Genomic DNA, 12,183 nt, shown 5'->3' on the forward strand with positions numbered 1-12,183 from the left:
ATTGTTTAAAAAGCATTAATTTATTAGTGTGTGGGGAGGAACATACACAGATCTGAGGACAGCTTATGGGAGTAGGTCTCTTCTACTACTATATAGGTCCCAGAAGTTAAACACAGGTTGTCAGGCTCGATGGCAAGTGCACTTATCCACTGAATCATCTCACCAGCTTAGAAAACTTACTCTAAATTAGAACTGTTGGGGCTGGGTATATCAGTGAGAAGAGTGTGGTTACATGCACAAAGCCCTATGTTCAACCTCTAGCACCATATTTAAAAAAGAAAATCAAGATTGCCAGGGAAAGAATCATACATGTATATAAATGAATAAAAAAATACAAGAGTTAGAAAGACAAAGCATTTGAAGATCACTTTGAAAAGATAGAACAGAGCCAGGTGTGATGATGGCCTATAATCCCAGTACTCAGGAAACAGAAGTAGGATCACCTTAAGCAAGAGGATTGTCTGCTCTACCTAGTAAGTTTTAGGCCAATCAGGGTTATACTGACTCTATGCTCTGTCATCAACTATTCAAAATAGAATAGCACAAAATGGGGGAACGGGGTAGAGAGAAATAGGCAATAGAAATAAAAGTGTTTCACTCACATGGTGGAAGGAGAGAACCAACTCCTACAAGTTGTCATCTGGCTTCCACGTTTACAGTATGGGATGCACATGTCCCCTTCCCACAAGATAAAGAATGTAATTTATAAAACAGTGTAGGCATAATGCTTTTGAACACTGTTTAAAGTTTATCCTTGTGTTATTCAAAGGCTGATTTCTCTGCCCTCATATCTTGTTTCAGTCTGATCATAGCTTTGTTGTGTTTATTCTTAGAAGAACCTGTCTCAAGTTTGTATAAACATTGCTCCTCATTCATTCTCTGCCTTGCCAATAAAAGCCAAAGAACCAATACAGAGCTTTAGAGAGGGAATAGGTGGGACTTCCAATTCTAGGAGGGGTACAAAAAGAGAGAGAAAGGGGAAGGAACCATGAGGGAAGTGGAGAAAAACATCAGGAGAAAGAGAGTAGAATCAAGTAAGGATGAACTTTTTCATGTAAGATAGGATTATATTCTGAGAGGAAGCATGACTGACTAGCTTGGAGGTTTAGAATGGAGTAACAGTTATTCAATATTTGCTTCAAGGCAACAGTAATAAATCTTAGCCTCTCTGTGTGGTTATTGGGGAATTAGCTGATTAAGAAATATAGCTGCTTAAATTTATCTTCAAGATAATTCCTTTTACAAAAGAGAATCTGAAGATCAGAAGGGACTCAATTGTTTATATAGCTTAATAGAATCTTGGGGGTGTTTGTTTCTTTTTAGTATGTTCTGTGCCTCAGTTTTTTTAGATTCTGGGAAGTGCAGCTGAGAAATACCAGTTTCTACTCTTTAGAAAATTTACACCACACACATACATACCAATCTAGGCATGTCTGTTCCTAGGTGCAGAAGTGAGTTAGATGGATGGAATAAGACATTTGAGGTTTAGAAAAACATGTGTCAGTTTTAGTAGTTTAAGTATGTGGATAATGTATAAACAAGGATGTGAAAATCTAACCTGTAGTTCTAGTACTTGAGGAATTTAAGGCTAGACTCAGCTATATAATAAGTTTGAGGCAAGACTGAGTTACAGAACCCCATCTCACCCCCTCCCTGATTCCATCCCGAGTTAAAGAGTATGAGGACAGAATGGGCCTAAAATATTGACTAGTTTGTTTTGACTATGATTTGGGAAGACAGGAAGGGAGATGGGGAACACCTTAGAAAAAGGAAACCAGAATGACCAAAGATGCAGAGGTGGCAATATGTTATTTCTGGGAAGATAGAGTCAGCCTACTTCAAGGATGGACTTTTATCTCATAGAGTGCAGACTAGGAGTAAAAAGTTGATTTTAGGCCCTGACACACATGGGCAACAGAGAAAGTTATTGAGTAGAGGTGAAACATAAAGAAAATAATGTGGGGAAGATTGGCATCAAAGCTATCCCTTTTCAAAATGGAGCATCAGAGTACAGTCTTATATTTGTAATGATTTGCCACACAGCCCACAGGTACCTTATTAGTAATGAGAGCCCTTCCCCAGGTTTATCTGAACATTTAGCTGATTAGAGCAACCTGCAAGAGCTGGGCAGGAATATGAGAGGTACTGATGAGATGGCTGTTGACAGGTGTAACTCTGAGTCCCTTCTTTCAGATGAAGAACTTGTCATCAAAGCTGAAGACCTTGCTAGAGCTTCCTTGTGTCCTGAAGTTCCAGTAGCCTTCTCTGCTCCACCACCAGCAGCAGCCAAGGATACATTTTCAGATATAGCTTTCAAAAGTCAGCAGTGTACACCCATGGCACCTTTTGGACGAACAGCCACTGACCTGCCTGAAGCCTCAGAAGGACAAGTGACTTTTACTCAGTTAGGAAGCTACCCACTCCCACCTCCAGTTGGAGAGCAGGTGTTCTCATGCCACCATTGTGGCAAGAATCTCAGTCAAGACATGTTAATGACACATCAGTGTAGCCATGCTGCTGAACACCCCTTAACCTGTGCCCAGTGTCCCAAACACTTCACCCCACAAGCAGATCTTGGTAGCACCTCCCAGGATCATGCCAATGAAACACCACCCACCTGCCCTCACTGCGCCCGGACATTCACCCACCCCTCACGACTCACTTACCACCTTCGGGTCCACAACAGTACTGAGCGCCCTTTCCTCTGTCCTGATTGTCCCAAGCGCTTTGCTGACCAGGCTCGACTCACCAGCCATCGGCGAGCTCATGCTACTGAGAGGCCCTTCCGTTGCCCACAATGTGGTCGTAGCTTCAGCCTTAAAATCAGCCTCCTGCTTCATCAAAGGGGACATGCACAGGAGCGCCCCTTCTCCTGTCCTCAATGTGGCATTGACTTCAATGGCCACTCTGCATTGATTCGTCACCAGATGATCCACACAGGCGAGCGTCCCTACCCATGCACAGATTGTAGCAAGAGCTTCATGCGTAAGGAACACTTGTTAAACCACCGGAGGCTGCACACAGGTGAGCGGCCTTTCCAGTGTCCACACTGTGGCAAGAGCTTCATCCGCAAACACCACCTCATGAAGCACCAGCGCATCCACACAGGCGAGCGGCCGTACCCCTGTGCAGTGTGTGGAAGGAGCTTCCGCTACAAGCAGACGCTCAAGGATCATCTACGGACCGGTCACAATGGAGGCTGTGCGGGTGATAGGGACCCTTCCGTACAGCCACCAGACCCACCTGGTCCACTCTTAACTGCCCTGGAAACCTCTGGCCTAGGTGTTAGCACTGAAGGTCTAGAATCTAGTCAGTGGTACGGGGAAGGGAGTGGAGGGGTAGTTTTATAGATCTGAGGCCTGTTGGTTATTTATGTTCACAGCAGAGCAGAAAGCCCAGGAGAAAGCCCACAAGTTCCAAAACCTATAGTAATTATATCTGTTACATAAACGAATTTGAGATCTACACTCAACTAGAGACATGCTTGTGCTTTGGAAATCCACAGCAGTACAAGAATACCGTATTTTGAAAACTGGAAGAGAATCTAGCATCCCTGTCTTTGGGTGCCACAAAGACAGAGTTACAAAGCAAGATATGGCTTCTGATCATCCTGTCAGAGTAGCAGAGTGAGAGTAGAGACAGGTGCATGGGAGGAACCTCAAACCTTGAAGCCATCAGGAGGCATGAGAATGCTCAGAGCCTTTCTCTAATTGCTCAGTGGTAAGATGATTGTTGGAAGAAAGTGCTTTAGCTGCTTGTTATGTTGCCATGTGTCTGAAATGAGCTAAGGTCTGTTCATACCAGTGCAGTCACCTTTCCCTGAAATGTGGTGACTGAGGCTGCATTCCTAGGCCTAGATTTTGTCTGCTAATATATTTTGTTTAATGTTGGTGAACAAGAACTGTGACTTTGATAGTTTATTTAAGGGGACAGTTCTTAGTTTTTATAGCTTAATTTGAAACATTCAGATTCTTGTGGCAGCTGTTAAAAGAGTAGAGAACTTTGCCACAGTTCTGGTTAGGAAATTACGAGGAGAGTTTTCTCTCCAGGTTTAGGAGCTAAAGATCCCAGAGATCCCAGGCACACAGTGCTTGCATGGCCTAAAACATTATATCAACTTATCCCTTATTTTTTCCAAGCCGGTGATCTGGTTTTTCCATTTCTGGTGTTTGGTTTTTTTTCTCTCTTTTAACACTGGGTCTCGCTGTGTATCTTGGCCTGGAACTTTGCTTTGTAGACCAGGCTGGCTTTGAACTTACAGAGATCTGCCTGCCTCTGCCTCATGTTCTGGGGTGCACCACAATTCCCAATCTGATTCTCTTTACAGTCCTCAGCAGCAAAGATCACAGTACTTTGTCAAGGCATCAAGCACTTCAGAAAGTACCGCTGAGCTTATGGCTTTTGTTCCCTTGGTAGTATAATGCTCTTAAAAAGGATTTCTACTTTGTCTGCCTTTGCCTCACTGGCAGTGAGCAGACAAGAGACCTCTCTCAGCCACCAAGAGCTAAGTATCATCTATCTTACCTGTTGTGCTAATTTTTTTTAGACAGGGTTTTACTGTGGAGTCCTGGCTGGCCTGGAACTCAGAGATTTGCCTGTCTCAGTGTCTAGAGTGCTAGGATTAAAAGCATGCTGTCATGCCCAGCCACCTGTTTTACTTTAAGGGGTTGTGGCTACCATATGTTCTTCTCTTGGACTTGCTTAGTCATCTGAGAGCACCTGGACCTAGTTCCATCCCTAAGTGTCTGTGCGGCCAGGTGTGTGTCTTCTCTTTTCAACTCTCACATTTTTATCACCAAAATGAGGCTGTTGAAAGAAAAGGTGAGCCTCTAGAAACCTTAAAAAGAAAGAAAAATCTTGTGATACAGTTCTCTGCCAAAATCCTGTCCTTCCTTTGGCTTCTGTCCAGACAGATCCAAACAAGACAGGAAAACCAAAGCAGAGAAACTTATGTAGAAACTTGGTGGAAATCAGCTTGCCTTGTTGTTCTGCTCTTAGTGGGTCTAGAAGTAGACAGAAAATGTAGAAGCCTACATTTGGTACAGAAAGCTTTTGTTCCCACACTCCCTTTTTACCTCTTCTATGATGTCTTCTATGATGTCTAGAATGAGATCTGGAACTGCTTAGACATGACACTTTTGGATAGTGGGGGGGGGTGCTTTCCCCTTATTACTAGGCCCAACCTTCAATCTGCATAGCTAATGTAACCACAGTATGAAATGGTGTTTGCCTAATTAATGTGTTCCTGGCAAAGTTCTGTCTAAACATGTTGGTCTTCAGAATATTCACACACATAAAACTCTGTTTCGACATTAATAACACCAAGGATCCTAGAAGACTTAAGAAGTCAGGGTGAGACCTGGTCTGCTGACATAACTTTCAGCCTGTAGGCAATAAAAGCCCCATGGATGGTACCAGATGATGATAGATCCATACTATATTGGAATAAGGAGCCACATCCCTCAAATCAGCCTTCCAGGTTCATTAATGACCCTTAGGGTCTTGAATGTAAGATCTGCACCTCAAAAAAAGTGACAAAGCTTTATCCTCGGGGTGAGGGGAGCATTTGTTAGAACTGAAGCAATGCTACTGGACCTATGGTGTAGAGCTAGATAACAGCTAAAATTCATCTGAACCCAACAGATTTATCAAATATACACAGTTAATGATTGGAGGCTTGTGTGCCAGAGTGCTTCAGACGCATCCTAGTGTCTATTCTATAAGGAGCCATAGCCAGCAGGGATCTAAATTGGCCAAAAGTGAATTATAGTTCAAATAACCACAAGAGCTATAAAACCAGCTGGGTGATGGTGCTGCATACCTTTAATGCCAGCGCTCACAGGAGGCAGAAGCAGGAGGATCTCTGAGTTCAAGCCCAGCCTGGTGTATAGAAGAACTTCCAGGATAGCCAGGGCTACCCAGAGAAACCTGTCTTGAAAAACAAAAGCCGTAAAACCAAATAAAAGGGAATGTGCAGGGCCATCCCCAAAACATAAACAACATAAACATGCAGGATCCTAATCTCTAGTATAGTTGATGTATAGTCTTTTTCATTAGCCAGTCTCCTGTCAAGTAGAACCCATTTGTTGTCAAAGATTCAGAAGTGGCTCATTGGAAATTGTACCATCTAACAAAAGTTTCAGCAATAGAATCTCTTTGCCACCTAGTGCCTTGAGAGAAACTATACCTTTACTCCTGTAATTAAAGAGGCACCTGGGGCCTGGTGCTCATGACCAGTCAGTCCCTGTAGAGAAGAAGAAATCCCAGAAGAGTCCTATTCATCTGTCTTCCCCCTATATGGTGGCACAAAGACTTCCTCAGAGTGTATCCAGAAGTTGTCACCAACCAGATTTACTCTTTGCTTGCTAGATTTTTTTTTTTTTTGATTGTGGACATTAGACGAGCCTCAGGTTCAGCCCCAGATATAAAAATAAATGTAAATTGGTTAATTGTTTAGAAAGTGAAATATGATTGATCCCTTTCTACTGGGTATTTGGTAATGGAAACACCTTAGTCATGAACTCTAGAGAGCCATGTTCTACTTACTTCCCTCATTAATAAACTTGATGAAGTTTCTGATAGGGATTCCCTTAGGCTTCTCTTGAGATGATATATATCTCAGCCAGACCCTGTGGCTTATGAGACAATAGCAGATACTATCTCAGTCCCAAAAAGTCTCACTGAAAAGCACCTGCGTTCCTTTATCCATTTCAATGGGACGGAAGACCTAAGTTTATGTCATAAACTTGAGAGAGACAGGACACTCCTTCCCTCCACTTATGCTTTATCTTCTTAGACAACAAAACAGCCTTTGCAGTTGCCTGAGTATCAAGGAGATATTTTCAGATGAGGATCTGGTGTTGTTGTGTACATATATATGTCTATTTGAATTGATATTTTTGACTCTTCACTCTGGTTCTCTGTAGCAAAGAGGCAGTAGAGACTCATATGGGATGTATACAACAGGCTGTTCTTTAGTCAAGTTTCAGGCTTCTGTAAACAATATAATTGGGAGTTCAAACTGAGGAACTGGAGTGATGTCTCAATCAAGTGCTTGCCATACGAGCATGAGCATCTGAGTCTAATCCATAGAACGTGTGAAAAAGCCAGAACTGTTGCCATAGGCTTGATTCCCAGCACTGGGAAGGCTCTTGCTGGCCTGTCAGCTTAGCCTAATTGGTGAGCCACAGGTCAGTTAGAGCCACAGGTCAGTGAGAGACCCTGTCTCAAAGATCAAAGTCAGTAGCTCCTGAGCAATAATTCCCAAAGTCCTTTGGTTTTCACATGAAAGTACATACAGAGGTCAGATTGATTGTGGGTTGGGGTTATGGAGGGTGCAGGAACTTAATGCCCATCATGCATTAGTACAGTATTAATGGCTAAGAGCAGGGCTTCTGATGTCAGACCTAGATTCAAGTCTCAAGTAATATAACATTACTTTACCTTCTGAAAGGTAAATTTTGTTTATAAGGCATCTCAGAGGCATTAGAGCTTAAAAACCTACAACACAAGATTTTACAGCACCAGTGTGAAAGGTAATCACACAGCCAGACTGAACTGGAAGTGGCAAGTGTTAAGAACTAAGGTTTGGCCAAGTATGATGGTTCACTCCTGTTATTTTGGCACTTGAGAAGCTGGGACAGGAGGATTGCTGGGAATTTAAGGCCAGTAGAGCCTACAGAAGAATACTTTGTTTTTAAAAGTGGGAGGAGATGAGAAGTGCGAGAACCTGTGTTCAGTTCCCAGCACTCATATGGTTATTTTTTTTTTTTTTTTGGTTCTTTTTTTCGGAGCTGGGGACCGAACCCAGGGCCTTGCGCTTCCTAGGTAAGCGCTCTACCACTGAGCTAAATCCCCAGCCCCACTCATATGGTTATTTAAGGGATCAGATGCTCTCCTCTAGCCTCCACAGCCACTAGACATACATGTGGTACACATATATACATGTAGGCAAAACACTTATACACATAAAAAATCTTAAAAAAAAAAAAAAGAAACACTGTTTTCACAGAAATACATGACTGCTAGCAGACTCAGCCTTTTTCTTTTTTTCTTTTTTGCTAGGCAAGCGCTCTACCACTGAGCTAAATCCCCAAGCCCAGATCCAGCCTTTTGCTAGCATCTTTTGCATATATTTAGTATGATCTCTTACTGATTTCTTTCTACACCTACCAGCCCCCATAAGTTTCTGATGCCACAACCCCATATGACTCTGATTCTCTCTTGATTTTTCTTTCTTCTCCTACTTCTCTTTTAAGTTTTTTTACTAGCTTTTATGTGTCAATATTTTGCTTGCATGTATGTATATGCACCACATACATGCCTGGTGCCTGCAGAGGTCAGAGAGGGTGTTAGATTCTGTAGAATTGGAATTATGGATGATTGTGAGTTACCACGTGGGTGTGGGGAATTGAACCTGGGTCCTCTGTAAAAGCAGCAAGTGCTCTAAGCCATTGAATTAAAAAAACTTTTTTTTGGTTATTTTTATTTGTTTGTTTCAAGAAAAGGTCTACTAAGTAGCTCTAACGGTCTGGGAACTCACTCGGTAGAGCAGGTTGGCCTTGAACTCACAGAAATCTGAGTCCCTCTGACTCCCCAAGTGCTTGGATTAAAGCTGTGTACCACAATGCCCAGTTTAAAACAAAGAATTTTTTAAAAAATTATTCTCTCTTATATTACATCCTGAACACAGTTTCCCCTCCCTCCTATCTTGCCAGCGGCCTTCCTGCCTGCCATCCACTCCTCCATTTCCAAAGAATTTTTTAAAGTATTCTTTTAAATATTTCTCAGTGTTTCTTAGTTTAGAGTCTATAATGGGAAATCTAGGCCAGCTACTCTCCCATGCTCATCTTAGTTCAGTCAGCTGCAGTCAGCAGTAAAATTCCTCCAACCTCTACACCAGGGCCTGTGGACTTGCTGGTTCAGGAATGGGACCAATACAGTATTTAGTGCTGTCAGAAGAGACAAATTCTGTTTAATGTCTATCAAGGTTTTGTCTACTTCACAAACACTACCTTAAGGCCAAAGTGTAGTAACCTTGTTCAAAGAACCTGGAAGATGCTGTTTATTGCGTGAAAGAAGTCACTTGTCACTTCAAATCAAGGGATGAAGAGATGGTATTTTCTGACCCTGTTTCATGGATCCCAGGCTGACTGCAAACATGATCTGTGGTCTAGATTACTTTGGACTTCTAATCCTCCTGCCTTTTCTTGGTGCTAGGGCATGCTAGGGATCAAACCCAGAGCTTTGTACGCTAGGCAAACACTCTACCAACTTAGCTACATCCACAGCCTCTTTTTCTTTTTATAGACGTGAGCACAGTCAGACATCTGATGGCTTTGGTCACCTTGATCAGTTAAATGTCCCTCCATATCATGTCTAAGACCACCAAGGAAGGCAGATAATACAGTCTCAAAAGCAGTACAGGTTCTCAAGTTAGTCAAGTTACATTTCAAATAAAGGGCTTGATAAAAACCTCCGTGAACTATGTGGGTTTGTGCTTATTAGCAAAGCAGTATTTATAGTAAAATCTTGAAATTGTCCCAAAAAATGGGACCGGAGACATGTCTTTAGTAGTTAAGAGCACTTGCTCTTGTAGAGGACTAGAGTTTTGCCTAGTGTCCATGTTGGGAGCTGATAACTGCTTATAATAATAGCTTTAGGATTGCAACTTTTGCAAGCAAACTTTTAGTTGGTTGGTTGGTTGGTTTTGTTTTGTTGTTTTGTTTTGTTTTGTTTTTCAAAACAACTTTTCTCTGAATAGCCCTGGCTGTCCTGAAACTCACTGTATAGACCAGGCTGCCCTCTGATGCCTGTTTGCCTTTGATGCTTCTACCACCACCACCCAGCAAGAAAACTTCTTTAAAAACAGTCATTAGTGCAACATGGTCTTGAACTTGACATATAGCTAAGGATGACCTTGAACTTCTGATCTTCCTATCTTCACCTCCAAGTGCTGGGATTATAGGCCTTTACTACTACATTATATACCTCATGTAATATTCATAAATATGAGTAAATGTATGGAGAATAACAGGTCAGAAAAGTGGCAGGCACATTCCTGGAGACTTGGTTTTGTTTAAACCAAACAATTCAAAATTAAGTATGTATCAGAACTAATATATGCCAATCAGTTCTTGGCTACTAGTTTATAACTTAAAAATTAAAAATAGCACAAGAATTATAAATACCTACTAACCAACTTTAGTGACTAAACAGAAAGATAAACAGTTACCAAGGATAATTAAACCATCCTTATGTGATTAGCTGTAGAACTCAGGGTTATGCTCTTGTGGGGTAAGGCAAGGAGATGTACAAATGACTAGTGCACTAGTTTGTTCTTGACTGAACATGAGAATGACCTGGGGCCCTAGGAGATACTTAAAAGCCAGGGCCCATTCTGGAATGGCTTCATTGCTTTGTGACAGAGAAACTATTTTTTCAAGTTCTCTCAAGTGATTGCTGAGTGCCTGTGAGAATTAGAAGATCACGGAAAAAGAAAGTTAGTTATTGAACTGGAAATAGCCTAAGTTAGCCTGCTTTCCTGGAGCAGAGAGAGTGGGGATTAGAGGATAATAAAGGGTCTTTGACTCCATAGCGAGAAGCCATAATTTGATTCCAGCCATACACATTCCAGCAGGAAGGAAAGTGGCTCTTGTTTCTTAATCCCACTGGCCACATTGGCAGTCCATAGCCTTTTTTTGGATTGTTTAATGTCTATCAAGTTTTCGTCTACTTCACAAGCACTATCATTAGGCCAAAGTTTAGTATCCTTGTTCAAAAAACCTGGAAGATGCTGCTTATCTTCTGAAAGAAGTCACTTGTCACTTCAATTCAAGGGATAGAGAGGTGGTATTTTCTGACCCTGTTATTTGGTTTTGCTGTTGTTTTTTGGCACTGCCTCAAGGGTAGCCCAGGCTAGCCTCGATCTCTTGATCTCCCTGCCTCAGCTTCCAGAGTGCTGAGATTATAGGTGTTTAATATCACATGTGGAGAGCCTACTTGTTAAATTAGGCATGGGGAAATACCAAGATAGACATGTTATCCTCTTAGCTGAGAGTAAGCCTAGATATTTATTTTTATCAAATAAATCTCCACCTGTCTCTGTCCACAGAGTGCTGGGATCAAAGGTGTGCATCCCCCATGTTGGCAAAGGGATAAGAGTAACTACCTTTCCTGAATGCCTATTATGTGCCAGACATTAATTTATAATTTTTCTATATTAAAATAGACTAGCATACCCCCTATTTATATATAATATGAGAGGTTTGGAGAGCTTTGGGAAATGGTAGATAAATGTTCTGGTATATGTAAGACTCCAACCTAATCTTGTCCTGTCTTGTATCCATTATTTCAAATACACTGTCCAGAGCACTAGCTGTAGAATTTTTAGAGAGAAGATGGGAAATAGTCAATGCCCACCTAACAGATCAAGGGCCCAGGCCTGAATCTGTCTTTTGTAAAAAGTGTACATTAGCTATAACACTTTAGCCAGTTGTCCATTTTGCTCCTCAGGGAGCTCACAGTTAACCAGTGATTGCTCAACGCTGCTCTAATAAATGACTACACATTCCCAGTGCAGGCTATCTTGCAGGTTGGGGTATCTCAGCCTCCTCAGTCCCTTGGTCATTGGAGTACCTATTATAGGGTCTATAACCAATGTAACACCAACAACTCTCCCTTCATGCCCTTGTTTTCCTTCCAGAAGTGTACCTTAGTTACCCCATACCCTTCTGCTTGTATAGGCTTTTGTGCCCTGTAGTTGGTAGGCTTGGTGGTTATAAAATAATGCTAATATGATGAAAATGTACATTTGAACCTGCTTAAGTTGAGTTTTTTTGTTCCTATAAAACTGAACTGGACCTCCAGCCTAAGCAGAAGCTCTGCTGCACAGTAAAGGTGTGAATGGCTGTGTGAAAGTCCACCTGCAGAGAAAACTGGATTAGACACACTGTGTTGGTGTCTTGCTATATAAAAAGGAGCATTGCTGTGACTCACTACATACTTAAGAAGGAACATAGTATTCATTTTATCCTGAAAAGATAGCTTAAACACTTGGGACTAACTTAGTCCTCTGTTTCCCATCTCTAGAAAAGAGGAAATCAATATTGATATCCCATATGTCAGAAAGTGTCTTCTCAGATGTGAATTGCTGGTAGAAAAGCATTTGTCTGGAGCTTTCTA

The 12,183-nt window shown here is 41.8% G+C and overlaps 1 protein-coding gene across 2 annotated transcripts in view; it reads left to right on the top strand.

Annotated features, from left to right (window-relative positions):
* Zfp398 (zinc finger protein 398) overlaps nt 1–8,481 on the top strand; it is a 30,233-nt gene extending 21,752 nt beyond the window's left edge. The window contains 1 exon segment of one of the 2 annotated variants that reach the window (NM_001109230.1): nt 2,194–4,642. In NM_001109230.1, coding sequence (NP_001102700.1) covers nt 2,194–3,350 — 1,157 coding nt within the window. In that variant the 3' untranslated portion in view covers nt 3,351–4,642. 2 annotated transcript variants of the gene reach the window in all.
* The last annotated feature ends 3,702 nt before the right edge of the window (nt 8,482–12,183 follow it).

This window comes from Rattus norvegicus, chromosome 4 (assembly GCF_021556685.1).
Source record: "Rattus norvegicus strain SHRSP/BbbUtx chromosome 4, alternate assembly SHRSP_T2T, whole genome shotgun sequence".
NCBI lineage: Eukaryota > Metazoa > Chordata > Mammalia > Rodentia > Muridae > Rattus > Rattus norvegicus.